At 47.0% G+C, this 26,517-nt stretch overlaps 1 protein-coding gene across 4 annotated transcripts in view; it reads left to right on the forward strand.

Annotated features, from left to right (window-relative positions):
* Positions 1-26,517, forward strand: part of TNNT1 (troponin T1, slow skeletal type) — an 89,147-nt gene that overhangs the window by 55,225 nt on the left and 7,405 nt on the right. For 3 of the 4 annotated variants that reach the window (XM_089652588.1, XM_089652587.1, XM_089652590.1), the window contains exons 6-9: positions 943-1,059; positions 4,740-4,849; positions 8,525-8,615; positions 8,701-8,741. In XM_089652588.1, the coding sequence (XP_089508714.1) occupies positions 943-1,059; positions 4,740-4,849; positions 8,525-8,615; positions 8,701-8,741 (359 nt within the window). Of the gene's footprint in view, positions 1-942; positions 1,060-4,739; positions 4,850-8,524; positions 8,616-8,700; positions 8,746-26,517 lie in introns of those variants that run through there. The other variant, XM_089652589.1, reaches the window with a different exon arrangement.

The raw sequence follows: 26,517 nt of genomic DNA on the forward strand, positions 1-26,517 counted from the left end.
GTCCGCTTGATTACATCAACCAAATCCACTGTCCTCCTAGTATAATATCCTGCTTGCCTAGCTAAATATGACTATTTTTTAATATTTCCTTTATTTTGGTGGCAGTTCCCTTTAAAGTCTATTTTTTGAACTAGTAAAACGGTTTGTGAAACTATAGCAAAAAAAATTGGAAGGTTTTTATTGTATTGTTATACAGCAGCAAACATTTTTCAGTGGATTATGTTAAATATTTAGGGCTAATTTACTTTTACAAGCTCAACACGAGCTTACAACTCAAAAAATGAATAATCCAGCTATAGTAGAAAAAATAAAAAGCAGCTCTGACTGCAATACTCACCGTGTCTCCCTGCAGTATTTCCTGTTGGCCTATAGAGGCCCTCACACTTCCAGGAGCAATCAACCCAGTGTCAATTAACCCGTTTCCTTTGAGTGTAGACTGCCATGGGCCCATCCGCCACAGTAAATTGTGGCAAAAAATGGCAATGGCATCATCTCTGTAACTGCTGCTCCGTGCTTTATTGGCTATTGTCCAAAGTTAGAGAAGAGGCTAATTGGAAAGATTACCCCTTTAAACAAAAGCAAAGAATATTGGCTGTGGGACATCCAATATTGGAGAGGAGTGGGGAAGGTGAGGTCAAAATTAGGATTGAAATACTGGGTAGCTAAATCTGGTTGCAATGCAAAATGTAAGATTCCAACCTATTTTCACCATTACTAAACACAAATTAATCATGCAATCAAGTAAACCAAAGAGCATAAAATGTTCTAAATACGCTGTCATGATGCTTCCATTGGAAGAATTGAAGCAATGAGACAAACATGGACAAACCTAAGCACCAAGTCCATACATCTCTTAAGACTACCCCCCCCCCCCCCCCCATTATTCTATCAATGCACATAAAATAAAAATATACACTCCATTTTTCTTTTCTTATTTCCTAGGAAGAAAAAATGAGAAAAGAAGAGGAGGAGGCAAAAAAACGTGCTGATGATGATGCCAAGAAGAAAAAAGTACTTTCGAATATGGGTGCACAGTTTGGAGGTGGTTATCTAATGAAGGTAAGGTTTTACTAAATGTAAATTAATGAGTAATTCATTGAAAATGTATCTTTTTTCCAGCTGAACAACTAACAAATAACCTCCTCCTAGCAAACAGCAAGCATTCTTGAAACCAAGCTTGGGAAAATTTGAAAACTCTCCCTTACTCTCCGCTCCAAGGGAGAGTAAAAGCACTTTTACATGAACATTCTTGGGCTCCCCCAGTAGACAATTCCCCCCTCCCCCATGCTCCAGCAGTGGACTGTCCCTTGGCATCATCAGGTTCAGGCTATGTCAGGATGTTTTACAGCTGGACAGCAAGACGCTGCAGGGACCGGTCTAGCATTGAGGAGGATTGGGTAAGTTAATATTCTTTTCTATGCCTTCTAGACCTAAATGAGCAGTCAACCTTTGCATCCCCACTGTAAGGGAGAAGGTTCAAGTTTACCAGGGATTGGACTTTAACCTACATTTTCTGCTTCTGTCTGCAGCCTTAAATCTCACTAAAGTCTCGACAAAGATTCTAGGCAACTATCGACCACGACACATCTCAAATTCAGAACTTGAGAAAGAGGGAAACAATGCACATGAACTTTAATGGCATCCCAGTCTTAGTCCATAGGGTTCAATATTGAGTTCGCTCACCCTTTGAAACTATAACAGCTTCAACTCTTCTGGGAAGCCTGTCCACAAGGTTTAGGAGTGTGTCTATGGGAATGTTTGACCATTCTTCCAGAAGCACATTTTTGAGGTAAGGCACTGATATCGGATGAGAAGGCCTGGCTCACAGTCTCCACTGTAATTCATCCCAAAGGTGTTCTATTGGGTTGAGGTCAGAACTCTGTGCAGGCCAGTCAAGTTCCTCCAACCGAAACTCGCTCATCCGTGTCTTTATGGACCTTGCTTTGTGCACCGGTGCGCTGTCATGTTGGAACAGGAAGGGACCATCCCCAAACTGTTCCCACAAAATTTGGAGCATGAAATTGTCCAAAATATCTTAGTGTGTTGATGACTTAAGAGTTCCCTTCACTGGAACTAAGGGGCCAAGCCCAACCCCTGAAAAGCAACCACACACCATAATTCCCCCTCCATCAAACTTTACACTTGGTACAATGCAGTCAAGCAAGTACCTTTCTCCTGGCAACCGCCAAACTCAGACATATCCATTGGATTGCTAGACAGAGAAGCACAAGTCCTCACTCCAGAGAACACCTCTCCACTGCTCTAGAGTCCAGTGGCTGCGTGCATTTGATGCTTTGCATTGCATTTGGTGATGTAAGGTTTGGATGCAGCTGCTCGGCCATGGAAACCCATTCCATGGAGCTCTCAACGCCCTGTTGTTGTGCTAATCTGAAGGCCACACAAAGGTTGGAGGTATTTGGCTATGGAGTCTGCAGAGAGTTGGCGACTTCTGCGTACTGTGCGCTTCAGCGTGAGCTGACCCCGCTCTGTCATCTTACGTGGCCTACCACTTCGTGGCTGAGTTGCTGTTGTTCCACTTTGTTATAATACCACTAACAGTTGACCGTGGAATATTTAGTAGCAAGGAAGTTTCACGGATGGATTTATTGCACAGGTGGCAACTTATTACAGTACCACACTTGAATTCACTCAGCTCCTGAGAGCAATCTATTCTTTCACAAACGTTTGTAGAAGCCGTCTGCATGCCTAGGTGCTTTATTTTATACACCTGTGGCCATGGAGGTGATTGGAACAACTGAATACAATGATTTGGAGGGGTGTCCCAATACTTTTGACAATATAGTGTACATGTTGAAAAGTGAGTCTTGCTACAGTGTGCTAAATACTAGCCATGGCTTAAACAGGTAAAAGCACAGAAAAATGTACTGCTAGTATTTTATATGCTTTTCTTACTTTATGAATCTCTCCTTCTAAAGATTACTTACAGTACTATTTAAGTGGCAGGATAAACATTTACCATACCTTGGCATTAACTTCACATTGTCTGTATCCTAACTTTACTGGACCAATTATCCTTCTCTGTACAAAAAAATGAAAGAAGAACATAGACAGGTGGTTTCTGGCTGATGGAACTGAGAAACTCGAATTACAGAAATTTCAGTAAAAAGTGACCCAATACATCGGGGGAAACAAGGGACATAGTTGGAATACAATGTTCATGTATTTTGTGTGCAACAAAAATTGTACATCAGTATAAGTAGAGATATACTCTTCAACCAGTAGATAGTAGTGGTTATAGGTTTGTAGCTGCATCTATGATAGAACTCTATGTCTTTTCTCCATAATAAAGTTACTGTTTCCTGTTTTCACAAAGAAGCAGCACATAAACACATGTGGACTGTGCATGGTTTTTTCTGTCGGGCTATATACAGAATCTCTCACAGACACAGGGTTTTCAAATAAATTACTAACCTTTAGATCCCATGAGACTCTAGGAGTTCCTAGCGTATTTTTATTTTATCAAGCAGTCCAATTATCCCAACTTTCAGTGATATACTCAAAGCAAAGAACTGGAAAAATGAGCTGTTCTCCCTTAGCTTGTTTTGTCCCCATCTTTATTGCATTCACTGGGCCTATGAGACAGAGTACATAAACCTGACACTCTAGCACTCACATTTACCCCACAGGCAAAATGGAAATTGTGCACCCAAGATGAGGGTCAGAGTAGAGGAATTTTCATAATATATGGGCTTTTATTGGAAGAACCAAGCAGGTTTCGTATATGATAGCTTAGAACACAGATCTCAATAACACTCCGCAGATCCAACAGTGGTAAAAACGGTGCATACATTAATCTCAAGGCGTACTTTCTTGATGAGGCTAACCTATAGAAAGTTTTAAAGGGGGCAACCATCTGGGTACGATGCTTCATATATGGTGACAGTGTCCTAAGTTTAAGGGATTTTGGAATGACCTCTTTACTCTTATTCAGAAAGTCACAGACTTACCGATCCTGAAGAACTCTCACTATGCACTACTAAATGAATCGGTTAAGGATATACCCTACAGCTCTGAGAGGTTAAAGTGATAGTAAAGGTAAAATTAAAAACATAATATTAAACATGTCATACTTACCTGCTCTGTGTTATGGTTTTGCACAGAGCAGCCCCAATCCTCATCTTCTTGGTCCCCTGCTGCTGAGTGCTCCAGAGCAAGCCGATTTCTCTGGGGGCACTCATGAATGCTTGCTCTTGAGCCCCGCTCTGTGTGTCCATAAGACACACAGAACAGGGCTCAGCCCTGCCCCCTGCTCCCTCCTCTCACTGGCTGTGATTGGCAACATTGGGAGCCAATGGCACCCTCTGATGTGCTTAAATCAATGAGGAGGCAGAAACCCAGGAGAGAAGCTGCTTTTGTGCACAGTGCTGGATCGCGATCGAGCTCAGGTAGGTATTAGGGTGCTGTGGGGGAGCTGCATACTGAAGGTTTTTTACCTTCATGCATAGAATACAAAATTAATAAGTGAAACAAGTCTCAGGCTTGTGAAAAAAACATTGTACTTAAAGAGTAAATTCATCTTTGCACCTGAAAAGTGAGACAACCATGAATGAATTACATATGGTGATAAATTTAATTTACAATGGGGACTTCCGGTGTCTTATTGTTTCATGGTGAATGTGTATGTGTTGCTGGGAAGGGGGCATTAAAGCTGCATGGACAAAGCACAGGTTCTTCTTAAATGCTTTTCTGTTGGTAACATGAATTTCGTTGTTTCACAGGCAGAGCAAAAGAGAGGAAAGAGACAGACAGGGCGTGAGATGAAGAGAAAGATGCTGGCAGAAAGACACAAACCTTTGTGTATTGATCACATGAATGAAAATCAGCTGAGGTACTTATGTATATACATATTTCAAGTCACACTGCACTGTTGCCAGAGTCACACAGCTCAGCAGGATAAAAAATATAAATTTACTCCATGTGCTATAACTAAGCATCCTGCGAATAGAACCAACTCCTACTTACAAACAAAGCACACACTTATCCCCTCTTTGTGGATTATCATGTGTAGTAGGTGTTGTAACTATATAAGGAAATAAAACTTAAATCAGTTAATATTTTTTTCCATTCAAAGAAGAAGGCAATTATTATGCTAAAGTAAAACCTACAGTGCCATATTTCAGAGACTATAGGCAGACATATAGCATAGTGGCTGGAGAGTATGTAAGCAGCTTGATGGGGCAGAAATGTAAGAGGGAGAGATGAGCCTTTTTTAACTAGAAATTCAAATTAGAGTGTATTATTTAAGAGGCCACAATCAGAAATATTGTGAAGACTGGCTGCATATTATACAAGCATTTTTACTTGTTCGCAGGGTAAGACTGAGCAATGACGAAGTTTTTACATGAAGGAGGGAAAAAGGCAGAAATACAGCAGCCAAAAAATATTGCACAGACACTCTGCACATCATGTAAGCAGTTTTACCACAATGGAAAAGGGAGAGATGAGGTGGATTTTATGGTGAAATAAAACTTGGAGTGTATTCTTTTTGAGACAAGGACCAGAAACCTTGTATAGACTCCATAGTCAGTCACTGAGACAGTTGGAGTAGGACATATTTTAAAAGACTTCTGGAATGTATGACATCATTTGCCTAGGCATGGAAACCAGGAAGTAACTAAAGAAATGTAAAAAATTGTTTAAAACCAGTAAATACAATAAACTTTCCTACCTGTTTACTAATGCTAGCAGTATAAGGATTCAAAATAGTCAATGTTGAGTGAAAGAGTGAAGTTCCATTTTAATGAAGAAATCATGGTTTGAGTACACTTTTTCAGATAGACAATAGCCACAAATATTTTTGGTAGATGAAGGAATGGAATAGGCCAAACAACAGGAGAAAAAGAGCATGATTCAGCCTGCAGCAAACACTTAAGCAACCATGGAAAAATTATATGTGGCACATTTTTAGGGCCAGAGTCACTTAGGTGACACTATTTTAGGGTGGCTAGTGATCAGGGACACTCACTGGCTGCTCTGGTGACACAATGTTTCTGTGTAGCCAGCCAGTGTCCCTGATGTCTAGCCACACCAGCACAGTGTCACCGTACCAGTGCAGCCAGCCAATGTCCCTGATTGCTAGCCACTCCCGGGACAGTGTCACCAGATCAGTGTAGCCATCAATAGTGTCCCAGATTGCTATCATATCAGTACAGTGTCAACAGACCATTCAAACCAGCAACAGTGTTCCTGATCGCCACCTGATCAGGGCCAGCGTCCCCAGACCAGTATAAGCCATCAACAGTGTTTCTGATTGCCGCCTCACCAATCCCAGTGCAAGCCAGCAACAGTGTTCCTCATCACGGTCACATCATTTCCAGAAACAATGTTCCTTATTGCCGTCACACCAGGGCCTGTGTCACCAGACTATTGTAAGCTATCAACAGTGTTCCTAATCACTGCCACACCAGTACAGTGTCACCAGACCAGTGTAAGCCAGAAACAATGTCTCTTTTTGCCACCACACCAGGGCCTGCGTCACCAGACCACTGTAAGCCATCAACAGTGTTACTGATTGCTGCCACACTAGCACAGTGTCACCAAACCAATGTAGCCAGCAACAGTGTTGCTGGCTGCATTGGTCTGGTGATTGCCACCACACAAGTCCCAGTCTCACCACAACAGTGTAAGCCAGCAACAGTGTTCCTGATCGCCGCCATACCAGTCCCTGTATCATCAGACCAGAGCAGCCAGCAACAGTGTTCTGATCACCACCACACCACTGCCAGTGGCCCAGACTAGTGCAGCCAGCAACAGTGTTCTTGATCAACTCCAAACTAGTGCAGTGTTGCCGCTGCCTACCACCTGTTCTGACCTTGACTGTTTATTGACCAAATTTCTCCCTTCTGCCTGGGCCACATCTGTGCCTGCCATCTGAACTGACCTATCTGCACATCCCAATGACCATGGTCCTGAAAGACACCAGTCCCAGCCATCCTCTGCAGACAACTGCACTCCTGAAACTACAGGAACTCTTTTGTTCACCCCCTTGTTTAGCCTCCTGTACTTCATGGCCCAGTGAACATGGCGGTCCTTGGGGCAATCAGGTACCAGTAGGCTAGGCTTGCTTGGCTTATAGAAATGGGAACTGCTATAGGTGATCCAAAGTTAAGCTATATTCCCTGACCATTCATATAGAGGTGAGCATTATAGTACTGTATGTTCTAACAAGGGATTAGACCATTGTGATATGTACATTGTATTATGTTTGGAGTGATTGGGAGTTTTTCTTGCAGCAAATGATGTATATGCTTATATATAACCAAAAAAAGTCTCTAAAAAATCTGGTGAAATGACAGGAGAAAATAAGCATATTTTACTACATGTAATGGGGTGGATTTACTAAATATAACGGTGTTGATTTACTAAAGGCACATATGGCCCACTACATATGACATATGTTCTAACAGAGGATGAGGCCATTGTGATATGCATGTACATTGTATTATGTTTGGAATGATTGGGGCTTTATGCAGCAAATTATGTATATACTGGTGTATATACACAAAAAAAGTCTCTAAAAATCTGGCGAAATGACAGGAGAAAATAAGAATATTTTACTACATGTAATGGGGTTGATTCACTAAAGGCACAGAGTGAGCACTTTGCAAGTGAAGTTGTTGTAGAGCATAGTAAATGAGAGGGTGCTCTGCTGACTTCCTTGCATGTGATTGTTTATTCTTTGTAAAGTGAAGCTTTACAACATGTACTAAGCTCTGGAGAAACTTGCAAATTGCACAGGCTATTTGCCCTAAAGTAGAACTATAGGCAAAACTTTTGTTTTCATTTTGGACAGAGTCCCAATATTTTTGGCAAAATAGTGTATTTGCCCCTGGCATTTTACGGCATTAAAGAATGAGAACATCAGGGTTGACAAATTTCAAACATACATACCATAGTTTGTAGACTCTATAACATTCACACAGATTAAATAATATATATTTGCTGTTTTTTCACCAAAGCAATGCAGCAAAATACATTTTTGCCTAAATTTATGACTAAAGTTTATTTAAGTTTTTTCGAAATTGTCAGTCTTTTTTCTTTTATATAGTAAAAAAAGTATAGTCAAAGTGGTTGATTTATTAAAAGAAAATAGACTTTGCACCTTGCAAGTGCAATTGCATTCTGTAGGGGCATTTGCTTCTGAGCTCAGTAATAAAGTCCAATCACATGCATGGACAAAAAACTGCTTTTACTTACACATGATTCAATGATGGAAGTTAGCAGAGCTGCTCCTCATTTAATAAGCTCTGCAGCATATATACTTGCAGAGTGCAACTGCACTTGCAAAGTGTACAATCTTTTTGCCTTTAGTAAATCAGCCCCAAAGTATCACAGTGCTACAACCTGAAAAATGGCCTGAAAAGGAAGGGAGTTTAACAAATACTTAAAGATGGCTGAAAGTTTAAATGCCTTTAAACCTATTAGAGAGGGACCAAAATGAAGAAGCTTTAGTAATGTTGCTACTGCGCAGCTTTGTTTACAACAGTGTTCTTTTAAATGACAGGGAAAAAGCAAAGGAACTAACAGACTGGATGTATCAGCTGGAATCAGAGAAGTTTGATCTTATGGAGAAAATGAAAACTCAGCGATATGAGGTATGATCAATAGCCACATCTAAAAATATGTACACATATAAAATGTGCAGCTTGAGAATACTCATCTTTCATCCTTCTCTTCCAGATTAATGTCCTCTACAATCGCATCAGTCATGCACAGAAGTTGTAAGTAGTGTTAGCCTTCTTTTAGAGCATATAAATTGCAGGATTATTGAGGCTGAATGATTTTTGGACTTTGAGCAGTACATAACATACTAACATGCATTATGCTCCAATAACAAAATATTGTAGCTGCGGGCATATTTTAGTCAGTTGTATCTTCTCACTTAAACTGTTTTTCATGGGGACAGGGTTGAGGATGGGTAGAGTTGTGAAAGGGCGGAGCTGATTTTTGTTGAGAGCCATAGCTGATCATTTTTAGTCTGGACAGTGTGGGAACAGCTTAGATATGGGCGTGCAGAAATTGTGTATTGATGTGACCAATGAGTAGTTAGGAGTAACTTGGCCAAAAACACACTTTGTAAAGTCAAATGAATGCTTGAATTCTACTGGAAACTCACAGGGGAACAAGGAGATGCAGGAAGGGTGGTTGCTGGCAGAGGTATACAAAATAAGTAGCAACTAATTTAGCATTACCTAAGCCACATGAAGCTCAATTGTCATTGATTTGTGTGCCACACAGTCCCCAACCATGTCTCCTATTTATTAAAGGTCATTCGTCTCAAGGCTCAGGTTTCATAAAGGAGCTTTGTATATGCTCCAAAACACGTAACTACCCCTGTCAACATTACTTCCGGTGCGTGCATTCCACAGTGGTCCCAGAAGTATGGTAGCCATCTTGCTTGTGCATTCTACCCTTCCCACAGCTGTTGTCAGGCGTATGAGATTTAGTGAGAGCCATGAGAGGAGACCCACTATCACATCTATATGGGATTGATGAGCTTGACAAACACATGCCTTCTGTGAACGTTTTTAACTGGTGTCTTCCAAATGAATATTGGTTGTATTGCACTGAAAGGTGCCTTCTTTTTCTCTTATGTTCTAACATGGTTTGGGGTAACAGAGTCTGAGGTAAGTGAACTGAAACCTTTGAGAAAGTATGGGGCAATGTTGGGAGAAAATATTTTGTAGGAGTTTGTGGAAATTCCTCAAGTGATGGGATATTCAAGAACCTGAGATTCCAAAGCGTTCAGCTACGGGAGGCCATTATTTGTGAAGGGGATTGGAGGGTAGTGAGCCTGTCCATTGTGAATCATGCAGTGTTATGTTGTGGGGAGGGCTATATAGCTTAGGGTAGAAATGAATACATCTTTTAGCAATCGCCTCAAAAGATACTTGTTTTTTTGCCCTTCCTGTCACTTATTTCAGTGATATGATTTGCAGTTCTGTGTTCTCCCAGGGTTTTGGCTTTGATGTCATGTTCTTAGTAAATTTTGGATTTGAGAAAAATATCTCTTAGACTTATATTCTAGGAAATAGAATAGTTCTGCCCTGGACCAGATCAGTACCGAAGTATTTGAAGCAGCAAAGATGTTTTTATGTTGTTTTCCTGCTAAAACAATTTCCCTTGAAGGATCATCTTATTGATCTGCATGTATTTTCTCAAGTTTTTTGCTCAGGGAAATAAATTCCCATCTCAGAGTACATTTGTGTGCCTCTTCAAAAATGAAAGTATTTATAGAGGCTAAGTCATTTTCAAATAAAGAGTCAGAGATTTTAAAGACCTTATTTAAGATATCAGTTAACAGAGACAGGTTGAGGTGTCAAATCAAATGCATAGGGCTACCATTGTTTGTCTCAAGGGTGATAGCTAGAGATGAGCGAATCGAACCAGGCGAAGTGGAATTCGTTTCGAATTTCAGGAAAAATTCGATTCGCGTCGAATCCGAATATTTGCATAATTCGGGTGCGCGAATCGGATTTTTCCCGATAAGCCGGCAAAAGTGTCCCTGCAGAGAGCTCCGCTATTTCTGACAGTTCTCTGACAGTTCCTTCACATGTACAGCGGTTGAAACATTGTATCTATTTGTTTCCATTTAGGATACAGATGTTTTTATTCGGAAATAAATAGATACAATGTTTCAACCGCTGTCAACCGCTGGAACTGTCAGAGAACTGTCAGAAATAGCGGAGCTCTCTGCAGATACACTTTTTGCTGTACTGGAATACTTCTTCTTTTCATTCTTCTTTTCATTCTTCTCGTTCTTCTTTTCATTCTTCTTTTCATTCTTCTTCTCATTCTTCTTTTCATTCTTCTTCTTCTTTTCATTCTTCTTTTCATTCTTCTCATTCTTCTTTTCTTCTTCAAAAGAAGAATGAGAAGAAGAATGAAAAGAAGAATGAGAAGAATGAAAAGAAGAAGAAGAATGAAAAGAAGAATGAGAAGAAGAATGAGAAGAATGAAAAGAAGAATGAGAAGAATGAAAAGAAGAATGAGAAGAATGAAAAGAAGAATGAAAAGAAGAAGAAGAATGAAAAGAAGAATGAAAAGAAGAAGAAGAAGAATCTTTTCATTTTTCTCATTCTTCTTTTCATTCTTCTTTTCATTCTTCTTCTTCTTCTTTTCATTCTTCTTCTTCTTTTCATTCTTCTTTTCATTCTTCTTCTTCTTCTTCTTTTCATTCTACTTCTTCTTTTCATTCTTCTTTTCATTCTTCTTCTTCTTCTTTTCATTCTTCTCATTCTTCTTTTCATTCTTCTTCTTCTTTTCATTCTTCTTCTTCTTTTCATTCTTCTTTTCATTCTTCTTCTTCTTCTTTTCATTCCTTCTCTTCTTCTTTTCATTCTTCTTTTCATTCTTCTTCTTCTTTTCATTCTTCTTCTTCTTCTTTTCATTCTTTTCATACCGCTGTATGGAGTGAATGTCAGAGAACTGTCAGAAATAGGCTATTTCTGACAGTTCTCTGACATTCACTCCTCAACCGCTGTATGGAGTATTGAATGTCAGAGAACTGTCAGAAATAGCCTATTTCTGACAGTTCTCTGACATTCACTCCATACAGCGGTTGAAACATTGTATCTATTTGTTTCCATAAATGGAAACAAATAGATACAATGTTTCAACCGCTGTATGGAGTGAATGTCAGAGAACTGTCAGAAATAGCGGAGCTCATCTCTAGTGATAGCTAAAGAAGCATCTGAGTATGTTTGTGGAAGAATTTTGGTGTCTAGTAAGCTGAGGATGTCTTCATTAGAGATAAAAAATATATATTTATGGTATATTTAGCACGAGGAGGAAAATAGAAAGCATAATCTTTATCCTCTGGCTGAAGTATACGCTATATGTCAACAAGATGCAGGTCGCTTAGTGTTTTTAGGGTGCTTTGAGGGTCTGGTACGAAAAAGTTAAGTGTTTGGGAACTAGAGCCACATTTAACGCAGACCTTCATTCCCAAAAGGGAGTTTGTTCCCTGTCAACCCTCCTTTTTTTTTTACTTTTTTTTTTTTATTTGTCTCTGGCCCCACCTTGCAGCCATTCTCACCTAGGTGAGAATAGCATGTCACAGAATCACCAGAGGCTACAGAACAGCTGGAAGGTGACCCAGCAAGCATCATAGGGATTACCTTTTGAACCTGGAAGTGGTAGCCAACTCTATCAGTAAAGAATTCCAAGATGACGACCGGGCTATATCTCCAGAACAGTGAATTGCAACAGGACAACGCTGGATTTGCTGGGCAGGTGAGTATGTGTTTTGATGAGAAGACCATCAGGAAGAATTTGTTGGTCATTCTAGAGATTTTCCTATTGGAAAAAGTCTATTTGGGTTTTGCTTTTTTTTGTCATGAAATAGAGCTATAGCTATTTTTTTTAGGATGTATGACCCTTTGGTGTTGAGAGAGACAAGCCCGTTTTTAGCAATCAACATGATTTCAGAGCTAAAAATGGAATGAAAAAAAATGTAATAAGATGTCAGAAGGTGAAATTCCACCTGGGAATGTTTTGAAGTTTATCTGTCATGGATAGGGGCTGCAGGAGAACCATTGCCCATAGAACTCTGTGTTTTATTGTGTTTTCAGTTTATCCAGAAAGAACTATCATTTTAGAATTTGGATTCCTACTGTATGTATAATGTATTCCTATGTGAGTGCTGGACTGTGGGGTGGGCATTGTCTATGATAATGTGATTAGCTATTACCTGGTGGTTTTCTGTATAAATTCAATGTGTTTCTCTAATAAAGCAGTTCTTCTAGTTTACTCCAAAAACTGGTGTTGTCTAGGGGTAGATACTAGAGATGAGCGAATCGAAGTAGGCGAAGTGGAATTCGAGTCGAATATTGGAAAATTTTATATTTTAAATTTTAAATTTTATATTTTATCCGAAAAATAGCCTACTTCGGAAGCGCGAATCGAAATTTTTCCTAAAATGGCGGCGGACATGTGCGGCGACGGAGCGGGGATGTCTGGGAAGGCGCGCAGACAAGGCGCGCTGACCCATAATGCATTCCTTAATGACATGTGATCGCATTAGCCAATCAGCAGCCAGGCAGCCAGCACTGTGTAATGGTCGAGCTATAAATAGCGGCCATTTTAGAATTCTTCATTTGCCTCCAGTCATTCAAGAGAGGCAGACCGCTCTGTATTAGGGACAGAGTTAGGGCCACAGAAACGTTACTTGGGGACAGAGAAACGTTACTTAGGGACAGAGAAGCATTACTCAGGGACACAGAATTGTTAATGAGGGCCACAGAATCGTTACTTAGGGCCAAAGAAACGCTAGTTAGGGCCACAGAATTGTTACTCAGGGACAGACAGAATTGTTACTGAGTGCCAGAGAATTGTTACTTAGGGCCACAGAAACGTTAGTTAGGGCCACAGAATTGTTACTCAGGGACAGACACAGAATTGTTACTGAGGGCCACAGAACTGTTACTTAGGGCCACAGAAACGTTATTAGGGCCACAGAATTGTTACTCAGGGACAGACAGAATTGTTACTGAGTGCCAGAGAATTGTTACTTAGGGCCACAGAAACGTTAGTTAGGGCCACAGAATTGTTACTCAGGGACAGACACAGAATTGTTACTGAGGGCCACAGAACTGTTACTTAGGGCCACAGAAACGTTATTAGGGCCACAGAATTGTTACTCAGGGACAGACAGAATTGTTACTGAGTGCCAGAGAATTGTTACTGAGGGCCACAGAAACGTTAGTTAGGGCCACAGAATTGTTACTCAGGGACAGACACAGAATTGTTACTGAGGGCCACAGAACTGTTACTGAGGGCCACAGAAACGTTAGTTAGGGCCACAGAAACGTTACTCAGGGACACAGAATTGTTACTGAGGGCCACAGAACTGTTACTTAGTGCCACAGAAACGTTAGTTAGGGCCACAGAATTGTTACTCAGGGACAGACACAGAATTGTTACTGAGGGCCACAGAATTGTTACTTAGGGCCACAGAAACGTTACTCAGGGACACAGAATTGTTACTGAGGGCCACAGAACTGTTACTTAGGGCCACAGAATTGTTACTCAGGGACAGACACAGAATTGTTACTCAGGGACACAGAATTGTTACTGAGGGCCACAGAACCGTTACTTAGGGCCACAGAAACGTTACTCAGGGACACAGAATTGTTACTGAGGGGAACATAACCGTTACTTAGGGCCACATAATTGTTACTCAGGGACAGACACAGAATTGTTACTGAGGGACACAGAATTGTTACTGAGGGCCACAACCGTTACTTAGGGCCACAGAATTGTTACTCAGGGACACAGAATTGTTACTGAGGGCCACAGAACCGTTACTTAGGGCCACAGAATTGTTACTCAGGGACAGACACAGAATTGTTACTGAGGGACACAGAATTGTTACTGAGGGCCACAGAAACGTTAATCAGGGACACAGAATTGTTACTGAGGGCCACAGAACCGTTACTTAGGGCCACATAAAAGTTAATCAGGGACACAGAATTGTTACTGAGGGCCACAGAACCGTTACTTAGGGCCACAGAATTGTTACTCAGGGACAGACACAGAATTGTTACTGAGGGACACAGAATTGTTACTGAGGGCCACAGAACCGTTACTTAGGGCCACAGAAACGTTAATCAGGGACACAGAATTGTTACTGAGGGCCACAGAACCGTTACTTAGGGCCACATAAACGTTAATCAGGGACACAGAATTGTTACTGAGGGCCACAGAACCATTACTTAGGGCCACAGAATTGTTACTCACGGACAGACACAGAATTGTTTCTTGAGGGACACAGAATTGTTACTGAGGGCCACAGAACCGTTACTTAGGGCCACAGAAACGTTAATCAGGGACACAGAATTGTTACTGAGGGCCACAGAACCGTTACTTAGGGCCACGTAAACGTTAATCAGGGACAGACACAGAATTGTTACTGAGGGACACAGAATTGTTACTGAGGGACACAGAATTGTTACTGAGGGCCACAGAACCGTTACTTAGGGCCACAGAATTGTTACTTAGGGACACAGAATTGTTACTGAGGGCCACAGAACCGTTACTTAGGGCCACAGAATTGTTACTTAGGGACACAGAATTGTTACTGAGGGCCACAGAACCGTTACTTAGGGCCACAGATTTGTTACTTAGGAACACAGAATTGTTACTGAGGGCCACAGAACTGTTACTTAGGGCCACAGAATTGTTACTCGGACAGACACAGAATTGTTACTCAGGGACACAGAATTGTTACTGAGGGCCACAGAACCGTTACTTAGGGCCACAGAATTGTTACTCAGGGACACAGAATTGTTACTGAGGGCCAAAGAACTGTTACTTAGGGCCACAGAATTGTTACTCAGGGACACAGAATTGTTACTGAGGGCCACAGAACTGTTACTTAGGGCCACAGAAAGGTTACTCAGGGACACAGAATTGTTACTGAGGGCCACAGAACTGTTACTTAGGGCCACAGAATTGTTACTCGGACAGACACAGAATTGTTACTCAGGGACACAGAATTGTTACTGAGGGCCACAGAACCGTTACTTAGGGCCACATAAACGTTAATCAGGGACACAGAATTGTTACTGAGGGCCACAGAACCGTTACTTAGGGCCACATAATTGTTACTCAGGGACAGACACAGAATTGTTACTGAGGGACACAGAATTGTTACTGAGGGCCACAGAACCGTTACTTAGGGCCACAGAATTGTTACTCAGGGACAGACACAGAATTGTTACTCAGGGACACAGAATTGTTACTCAGGGACACAGAATCGTTGAATTTAAGAGTATGTCAGACAACATGCAGAGGAGTGGCAGAGGAGGCAATGTTTTAGGAGCGAGCAGACGTGGCAGCAGAGGAAGGGGTCGAGGCAGCACTATTCGCAGCCAGAGGCCAGTGCTCCCGGTGTCATCCAGCGGTCGTGTCTCCACCGACAACCCTGCCGTCGTCGATTGGTTGGCTCGCTCGTCTTCCTCTTCCCAGGTCACCTCTGACACCTACAGCCAACGGTCGGTGGGTACGTCAGACACAACCGTTAGTTGGCATGGCCCGGGACCAAGCCCACTGAAATCACGTGTCCTCTACCTGCCCCTGTCCTTTGGTGTTCCCTCACCAAGCGAAGTATCGCATGCTGTGGGCTCAGCCCCACTGTACAGTGAGGAAGAGCTAACAGAGGGCGGTCAGGAACGGGGGGAGACATCCGCCTTTTCAGCAGCCAGGCGAAGAAGTAGTGGCGAGGAGAGTGGCTCGGTAGCCGGTCTAGAGACAGGTCTGTCTCCTGACCCAGACGCAGCCGAGGGGGCTAGTAGTGAGGCGGAGACCCTACTTGATGATGAGGAGGTTGATCGCACTTGGCAGCCTCGTCGTCATCAGGCAATTTCTTCCGCATCATCAGGAGAAGAGGGTGGCAGCTTGGCAGCGAGCAAAACAGTCGGTGGGTTGCCCAGGAGACAGCAGCAGGGTCGCAGCAGTGTCAGTGGAGCCAAACGGCCACGGAGTAGAGCACCAGCTCCACTGCAGCCTACCACCACGGCCAGTATTGGTGCCGGTGTGCACGGAGGAAGCAGCAGTCAGCCAGTGAGGAGTATCGGGGGCAAAGTTTCCTACTCGGCGGTGTGGCAATTTTTTGTCAAGCCGCCCGAGGAAGTAAACGTAGCCGTATGTCGACTATGTGGCCAGAAAGTCAAGCGTGGCCAGGGGGCCCATGTTGGGACTACAGCGTTGCGGCAGCATATGCAGCGTCGCCATTTGGTGGCCTGGGAAAACCGTGATAAAGATACGGCGGTTCTGCCCGCCCCAGCCCCCGCTCCATCACCCGCTCCGTTACTTGCTCCGTCACCTGACGTCAATCGCCCTCCATCAGCCAGTCAAGGCTCCAACACCTCTGCTGAGGGGAGTTGTCGCTCGTTGGCATCTTCCGCTCGTTCAGATGCTCCTTCTCCTGCTACTCCTCTTCACGGATTCCGTCAGCAGTCTTTCTTGGAATCCGTTTCCAAGAGACAACAGTTTGCGAGCACGCACCCGACGGTGCAAAAGCTGAACGTCCTCCTGTCCAAGTTGCTGGTGCTGCAGTCCCTCCCTTTCCAAGTGGTGGACTCAGCACCTTTCCGAGAAATGATGGCTTGTGCCGCGCCGCGGTGGAGAGTGCCAAGCCGTCATTTCTTCGCCAAAAAGGCAGTGCCAGCCCTGCATTCACATGTAGAAGAGATGGTGGGCCAGTCTTTGAGCATGTCGGTCTCTGCCAAAGTGCACAGCAGCGCCGACGTGTGGAGCTGTAACTACGGTCAGGGACAGTACATGTCATTTACGGCCCACTGGGTGAACGTGGTGCCGTCACAGCCGCACCAGCAACTTGGACAGGTCACGCCGCTTTTGCCTCCACGTTTGCACGTCCTTGGTCCGGCAAAGATGTCCGCCTATACCACCTCTTCTTCCGCCGTGTCCTCAGCCGCCACCCCCGTGCCAAGTCCCATTACCCGACCGGCATATCACATGTGCAGGGCGCAATGGTGTCACGCTGTGCTGCACCTGGTATGCCTTGGCGAACGTAGTCACACAGGGGAGGAACTTCTCAGTGTAATGAACAGAGAAATCGACAGATGGCTGTCTCCGCGCAAACTCAAAATCGGAACCATGTTGACCGACAACGGAAAGAACATGTTGTCTGCTCTGCGTCAAGGAAGGTTGTGCCATGCGCCATGCATGGCTCACGTGTTCAATCTGGTTGTCAAGCGGTTCCTAAAATCCACCATCCCACTGCAAGACATCCTTAAAATGTCACGTAAACTTTGCATGCATTTCAGCCATTCCTACACCGCAAAGCACACCCTCCTTGAGCTGCAGCGGCAGAACGGAATTGCACAGCATCGCCTGATCTGCGACGTTGCAACAAGGTGGAATTCAACCCTACACATGTTAGACCGCCTTTACGAACAGCGAAAGGCCATCACCGATTTCCTGATGTTACAAGCGGATAAAGGTACTCCCCTGTGTAACTTTGATGTCAGCCATTGGCAGCTCATGCGTGACACCTGCCGCTTGCTCAGGCCCTTTGAGGAGGCCACGCTATTCGTGAGTCGGCAGGACTATGGGATGAACGACGTCATTCCTCTGTTGCACGTCCTGGAACAAATGCTGTTAACAATGGCTGGTCAGGGTGCGGTAGACGTGGCGCACAGATCTCAACGCCACATGACCCCTGTGGGGGCAGGACAGGAAGAAGAGGAGGAGGTAGAGGAGGACATTTGTGCTCAGGAATTATTGAGTGAAATGGGTGGTTTTTCCACTCAGCGGACAGGAGTGGAGGAGCAGGAGCATCTGGTAGAGGAGGAGGAGGAGGAGACAGAGGACCCAGACGCACTGTGGCAGTATGCTGTGGAGATGAAGGCAGGGAGTTCCTCGCATTCCTTGGCACAAATGGCCCATAGCATGCTCGGTTGCTTGCGTAGCGACAGCCGAATAATAACCATCAGACAGAGGGATGACTTTTGGCTGTCCACCTTGTTGGACCCTCGCTACCGTTCAAAAATGGTGGCCTTTTTCACACCTGCTGAGAGGGAGGCCAAAATAACGTACTATAAAAACCACCTATGTAGTCAGTTGGTCTCTGCCTTTGTGCGCCAACGTCCATCCTCAGACACTGTGGGCCCTGTGAGCTCGCGTTCCGCTGCCATGGCAGCAGGGGAGGGGTGGGGTGGTAGGAGCAGTGGCAGCTCCACCAGCAGCGGCTGCCTCAGTCTGCAGTCGATGATGAGTAGCTTTCTTCACCAGCGCAGTGAGGAAACTACTAACCAGCCGCAGCAGCAGCAGCAGCATCAGGTGGACCTGGAGCAGGACCTCAAACAACAGGCTTGGGCCTACTTGGAAAGCACCCTGCCAACCGAGGTAGACAATCCCCTTGACTACTGGGCAACGAAACTTGACCTTTGGCCCCAACTAGCTGAATTTGCCCTTGAAAGGCTGTCATGCCCGGCCAGTAGCGTGGCATCGGAGCGCGTGTTTAGTGCGGCAGGAGGTATTGTAACTCCGCGGAGGACACGACTGTCCACCCAAAGTGTGGAGAGACTCACGTTTGTGAAAATGAATCAGGCGTGGATTAGTCTGGATTTCAAACCACCAGTTCCTGACACAACTGACTAAATCCGCCATGAATCATGCCTCAAACATGTGCCACTTTCAGGTCTCCTCACACACTGCTGGTGTGTTCCATTTTTTGTCATAGGGTGCTGGCAGATTACGGGCCTCCCATAGCTGCTGCCAGGCCCCTAATCTGCCATGGGCCCCTATATACCGCCTCCTCATGCTGCTGCCAGGTCCAGAGTCTCTCATGGGTCCCTGTACGGCCTCCCATTGCTGCTGTCTCCATCGCCACACTCTGCCATGTGCCACTTTCAGGTCTCCTCACACTGCTGGTGTGTTGAATTTTTTGACATAGGGTGCTGGCAGATTACGGGCCTCCTATAGCTGCTGCCAGGCCCCTAATCTGCCATAGGCCCCTATATACCGCCTCCTCATGCTGCTGCCAAGTCCAGAGTCTGTCATGGGTCCATGTACGGCCTCCCATTGCTGCTGTCTCCATCGCCACACTCTGCCATGTGCCACTTTCAGGTCTCCTCACACACTGCTGGTGTGTTGAATTTTTTGACATAGGGTGCTGGCAGATTACGGGCCTCCTATAGCTGCTGCCAGGCCCCTAATCTGCCATAGGCCCCTATATACCGCCTCCTCATGCTGCTGCCAAGTCCAGAGTCTGTCATGGGTCCCTGTACGGCCTCCCATTGCTGCTGTCTCCATCGCCACACTCTGCCATGTGCCACTTTCAGGTCTCCTCACACTGCTGGTGTGTTGAATTTTTTGACATAGGGTGCTGGCAGATTACGGGCCTCCTATAGCTGCTACCAGGCCCCTAATCTGCCATGGGCCCCTATATACCGCCTCCTCATGCTGCTGCCAAGTCCAGAGTCTGTCATGGGTCCCTGTACGGCCTCCCATTGCTGCTGTCTCCATCGCCACACTCTGCCATGTGCCACTTTCAGGTCTCCTCACACTGCTGGTGTGTTGAATTTTTTGACATAGGGTGCTGGCAGATTACGGGCCTCCTATAGCTGCTGCCAGGCCCCTAATCTGCCATAGGCCCCTATATACCGCCTCCTCATGCTGCTGCCAAGTCCAGAGTCTGTCATGGGTCCCTGTACGGCCTCCCATTGCTGCTGTCTCCATCGCCACACTCTGCCATGTGCCACTTTCAGGTCTCCTCACACACTGCTGGTGTGTTGAATTTTTTGACATAGGGTGCTGGCAGATTACGGGCCTCCTATAGCTGCTGCCAGGCCCCTAATCTGCCATAGGCCTCTATATACCGCCTCCTCATGCTGCTGCCAAGTCCAGAGTCTGTCATGGGTCCCTGTACGGCCTCCCATTGCTGCTGTCTCCATCGCCACACTCTGCCATGTGCCACTTTCAGGTCTCCTCACACTGCTGGTGTGTTGAATTTTTTGACATAGGGTGCTGGCAGATTACGGGCCTCCTATAGCTGCTGCCAGGCCCCTAATCTGCCATAGGCCCCTATATACCGCCTCCTCATGCTGCTGCCAAGTCCAGAGTCTGTCATGGGTCCATGTACGGCCTCCCATTGCTGCTGTCTCCATCGCCACACTCTGCCATGTGCCACTTTCAGGTCTCCTCACACACTGCTGGTGTGTTGAATTTTTTGACATAGGGTGCTGGCAGATTACGGGCCTCCTATAGCTGCTGCCAGGCCCCTAATCTGCCATAGGCCCCTATATACCGCCTCCTCATGCTGCTGCCAAGTCCAGAGTCTGTCATGGGTCCCTGTACGGCCTCCCATTGCTGCTGTCTCCATCGCCACACTCTGCCATGTGCCACTTTCAGGTCTCCTCACACTGCTGGTGTGTTGAATTTTTTGACATAGGGTGCTGGCAGATTACGGGCCTCCTATAGCTGCTGCCAGGCCCCTAATCTGCCATAGGCCCCTATATACCGCCTCCTCATGCTGCTGCCAAGTCCAGAGTCTGTCATGGGTCCATGTACGGCCTCCCATTGCTGCTGTCTCCATCGCCACACTCTGCCATGTGCCACTTTCAGGTCTCCTCACACACTGCTGGTGTGTTGAATTTTTTGACATAGGGTGCTGGCAGATTACGGGCCTCCTATAGCTGCTGCCAGGCCCCTAATCTGCCATAGGCCCCTATATACCGCCTCCTCATGCTGCTGCCAAGTCCAGAGTCTGTCATGGGTCCCTGTACGGCCTCCCATTGCTGCTGTCTCCATCGCCACACTCTGCCATGTGCCACTTTCAGGTCTCCTCACACTGCTGGTGTGTTGAATTTTTTGACATAGGGTGCTGGCAGATTACGGGCCTCCTATAGCTGCTACCAGGCCCCTAATCTGCCATGGGCCCCTATATACCGCCTCCTCATGCTGCTGCCAAGTCCAGAGTCTGTCATGGGTCCCTGTACGGCCTCCCATTGCTGCTGTCTCCATCGCCACACTCTGCCATGTGCCACTTTCAGGTCTCCTCACACTGCTGGTGTGTTGAATTTTTTGACATAGGGTGCTGGCAGATTACGGGCCTCCTATAGCTGCTGCCAGGCCCCTAATCTGCCATAGGCCCCTATATACCGCCTCCTCATGCTGCTGCCAAGTCCAGAGTCTGTCATGGGTCCCTGTACGGCCTCCCATTGCTGCTGTCTCCATCGCCACACTCTGCCATGTGCCACTTTCAGGTCTCCTCACACACTGCTGGTGTGTTGAATTTTTTGACATAGGGTGCTGGCAGATTACGGGCCTCCAATAGCTGCTGCCAGGCCCCTAATCTGCCATAGGCCTCTATATACCGCCTCCTCATGCTGCTGCCAAGTCCAGAGTCTGTCATGGGTCCCTGTACGGCCTCCCATTGCTGCTGTCTCCATCGCCACACTCTGCCATGTGCCACTTTCAGGTCTCCTCACACTGCTGGTGTGTTGAATTTTTTGACATAGGGTGCTGGCAGATTACGGGCCTCCTATAGCTGCTGCCAGGCCCCTAATCTGCCATAGGCCCCTATATACCGCCTCCTCATGCTGCTGCCAAGTCCAGAGTCTGTCATGGGTCCCTGTACGGCCTCCCATTGCTGCTGTCTCCATCGCCACACTCTGCCATGTGCCACTTTCAGGTCTCCTCACACACTGCTGGTGTGTTGAATTTTTTGACATAGGGTGCTGGCAGATTACGGGCCTCCTATAGCTGCTGCCAGGCCCCTAATCTGCCATAGGCCCCTATATACCGCCTCCTCATGCTGCTGCCAAGTCCAGAGTCTGTCATGGGTCCCTGTACGGCCTCCCATTGCTGCTGTCTCCATCGCCACACTCTGCCATGTGCCACTTTCAGGTCTCCTCACACTGCTGGTGTGTTGAATTTTTTGACATAGGGTGCTGGCAGATTACGGGCCTCCTATAGCTGCTGCCAAACCCCTAATCAGCCATAGGCCCCTATATACCGCCTCCTCATGCTGCTGCCAAGTCCAGAGTCTGTCATGGGTCCCTGTACGGCCTCCCATTGCTGCTGTCTCCATCGCCACACTCTGCCATGTGCCACTTTCAGGTCTCCTCACACTGCTGGTGTGTTGAATTTTTTGACATAGGGTGCTGGCAGATTACGGGCCTCCTATAGCTGCTGCCAGGCCCCTAATCTGCCATAGGCCCCTATATACCGCCTCCTCATGCTGCTGCCAGGTCCAGAGTCTCTCATGGGTCCCTGTACGGCCTCCCATTGCTGCTGTCTCCATCGCCACACTCTGCCATGTGCCACTTTCAGGTCTCCTCACACACTGCTGGTGTGTTGAATTTTTTGACATAGGGTGCTGGCAGATTACGGGCCTCCCATAGCTGCTGCCAGGCCCCTAATCTGCCATGGGCCCCTATATACCGCCTCCTCATGCTGCTGCCAAGTCCAGAGTCTGTCATGGGTCCCTGTACGGCCTCCCATTGCTGCTGTCTCCATCGCCACACTCTGCCATGTGCCACTTTCAGGTCTCCTCACACTGCTGGTGTGTTGAAATTTTTGACATAGGGTGCTGGCAGATTACGGGCCTCCTATAGCTGCTGCCAGGCCCCTAATCTGCCATAGGCCCCTATATACCGCCTCCTCATGCTGCTGCCAAGTCCAGAGTCTGTCATGGGTCCCTGTACGGCCTCCCATTGCTGCTGTCTCCATCGCCACACTCTGCCATGTGCCACTTTCAGGTCTCCTCACACACTGCTGGTGTGTTGAATTTTTTGACATAGGGTGCTGGCAGATTACGGGCCTCCTATAGCTGCTGCCAGGCCCCTAATCTGCCATAGGCCCCTATATACCGCCTCCTCATGCTGCTGCCAAGTCCAGAGTCTGTCATGGGTCCCTGTACGGACTCCCATTGCTGCTGTCTCCATCGCCACACTCTGCCATGTGCCACTTTCAGGTCTCCTCACACACTGCTGGTGTGTTGAATTTTTTGACATAGGGTGCTGGCAGATTACGGGCCTCCTATAGCTGCTGCCAGGCCCCTAATCTGCCATAGGCCCCTATATACCGCCTCCTCATGCTGCTGCCAAGTCCAGAGTCTGTCATGGGTCCCTGTACGGCCTCCCATTGCTGCTGTCTCCATCGCCACACTCTGCCATGTGCCACTTTCAGGTCTCCTCACACTGCTGGTGTGTTGAATTTTTTGACATAGGGTGCTGGCAGATTACGGGCCTCCTATAGCTGCTGCCAGGCCCCTAATCTGCCATGGGCCCCTATATACCGCCTCCTCATGCTGCTGCCAAGTCCAGAGTCTGTCATGGGTCCCTGTACAGCCTCCCATTGCTGCTGTCTCCATCGCCACACTCTGCCATGTGCCACTTTCAGGTCTCCTCACACTGCTGGTGTGTTGAATTTTTTGACATAGGGTGCTGGCAGATTACGGGCCTCCTATAGCTGCTGCCAGGCCCCTAATCTGCCATAGGCCCCTATATACCGCCTCCTCATGCTGCTGCTAAGTCCAGAGTCTGTCATGGGTCCCTGTACGGCCTCCCATTGCTGCTGTCTCCATCGCCACACTCTGCCATGTGCCACTTTCAGGTCTCCTCACACTGCTGGTGTGTTCCATTTTTTGACATAGGGTGCTGGCAGATTACGGGCCTCCTATAGCTGCTGCCAGGCCCCTAATCTGCCATAGGCCCCTATATACCGCCTCCTCATGCTGCTGCCAGGTCCAGAGTCTCTCATGGGTCCCTGTACGGCCTCCCATTGCTGCTGTCTCCATTGCCACACTCTGCCATGTGCCACTTTCAGGTCTCCTCACACACTGCTGGTGTGTTGAATTTTTTGACATAGGGTGCTGGCAGATTACGGGCCTCCCATAGCTGCTGCCAGGCCCCTAATCTGCCATGGGCCCCTATATACCGCCTCCTCATGCTGCTGCCAAGTCCAGAGTCTGTCATGGGTCCCTGTACGGCCTCCCATTGCTGCTGTCTCCATCGCCACACTCTGCCATGTGCCACTTTCAGGTCTCCTCACACTGCTGGTGTGTTGAATTTTTTGACATAGGGTGCTGGCAGATTACGGGCCTCCTATAGCTGCTGCCAGGCCCCTAATCTGCCATAGGCCCCTATATACCGCCTCCTCATGCTGCTGCCAAGTCCAGAGTCTGTCATGGGTCCCTGTACGGCCTCCCATTGCTTCTGTCTCCATCGCCACACTCTGCCATGTGCCACTTTCAGGTCTCCTCACACACTGCTGGTGTGTTGAATTTTTTGACATAGGGTGCTGGCAGATTACGGGCCTCCTATAGCTGCTGCCAGGCCCCTAATCTGCCATAGGCCCCTATATACCGCCTCCTCATGCTGCTGCCAAGTCCAGAGTCTGTCATGGGTCCCTGTACGGCCTCCCATTGCTGCTGTCTCCATCGCCACACTCTGCCATGTGCCACTTTCAGGTCTCCTCACACACTGCTGGTGTGTTGAATTTTTTGACATAGGGTGCTGGCAGATTACGGGCCTCCTATAGCTGCTGCCAGGCCCCTAATCTGCCATAGGCCTCTATATACCGCCTCCTCATGCTGCTGCCAAGTCCAGAGTCTGTCATGGGTCCCTGTATGGCCTCCCATTGCTGCTGTCTCCATCGCCACACTCTGCCATGTGCCACTTTCAGGTCTCCTCACACACTGCTGGTGTGTTGAATTTTTTGACATAGGGTGCTGGCAGATTACGGGCCTCCTATAGCTGCTGCCAGGCCCCTAATCTGCCATAGGCCCCTATATACCGCCTCCTCATGCTGCTGCCAAGTCCAGAGTCTGTCATGGGTCCCTGTACGGCCTCCCATTGCTGCTGTGTCCATCGCCACACTCTGCCATGTGCCACTTTCAGGTCTCCTCACACACTGCTGGTGTGTTGAATTTTTTGACATAGGGTGCTGGCAGATTACGGGCCTCCTATAGCTGCTGCCAGGCCCCTAATCTGCCATGGGCCCCTATATACCGCCTCCTCATGCTGCTGCCAAGTCCAGAGTCTGTCATGGGTCCCTGTACGGCCTCCCATTGCTGCTGTCTCCATCGCCACACTCTGCCATGTGCCACTTTCAGGTCTCCTCACACTGCTGGTGTGTTGAATTTTTTGACATAGGGTGCTGGCAGATTACGGGCCTCCCATAGCTGCTGCCAGGCCCCTAATCTGCCATGGGCCCCTATATACCGCCTCCTCATGCTGCTGCCAAGTCCAGAGTCTGTCATGGGTCCCTGTACGGCCTCCCATTGCTGCTGTCTCCATCGCCACACTCTGCCATGTGCCACTTTCAGGTCTCCTCACACTGCTGGTGTGTTGAATTTTTTGACATAGGGTGCTGGCAGATTACGGGCCTCCCATAGCTGCTGCCAGGCCCCTAATCTGCCATAGGCCCCTATATACCGCCTCCTCATGCTGCTGCCAGGTCCAGAGTCTGTCATGGGTCCCTGTACGGCCTCCCATTGCTGCTGTCTCCATCGCCACACTCTGCCATGTGCCACTTTCAGGTCTCCTCTCACTGCTGGTGTGTTCCATTTTTTGTCATAGGGTGCTGGCAGATTACGGGCCTCCCATAGCTGCTGCCAGGCCCCTAATCTGCCATGGGCCCCTATACCGACTCCTCATGCTGTGACGTTGCAACAAGGTGGAATTCAACCCTACATATGTTAGACCGCCTTTACGAACAGCAAAAGGCCATCACAGATTTCCTGATGTTAAAAGCAGATAAAGGTACTCCCTGTGTAACTTAGATGTCAGCCATTGGCAGCTCATGCGTGACACCTGCGCTTGCTCAGGCCCTTTGAGGAGGCCACGCTATTCGTGAGTCGGCAGGACTATGGGATGAACGACGTCATTCCTCTGTTGCACGTCCTGGAACAAATGCTGTTAACAATGGCTGGTCAGGGTGCGGTAGACGTGGCGCACAGATCTCAACGCCACATGACCCCTGTGGGGGCAGGACAGGAAGAAGAGGAGGAGGTAGAGGAGGACA

The sequence above is a fragment of the Staurois parvus genome, unplaced genomic scaffold (assembly GCF_062004578.1).
Source record: "Staurois parvus isolate SC_StPar_1 unplaced genomic scaffold, SC_StPar_1.0 ptg000686l, whole genome shotgun sequence".
NCBI classification, from domain to species: domain Eukaryota; kingdom Metazoa; phylum Chordata; class Amphibia; order Anura; family Ranidae; genus Staurois; species Staurois parvus.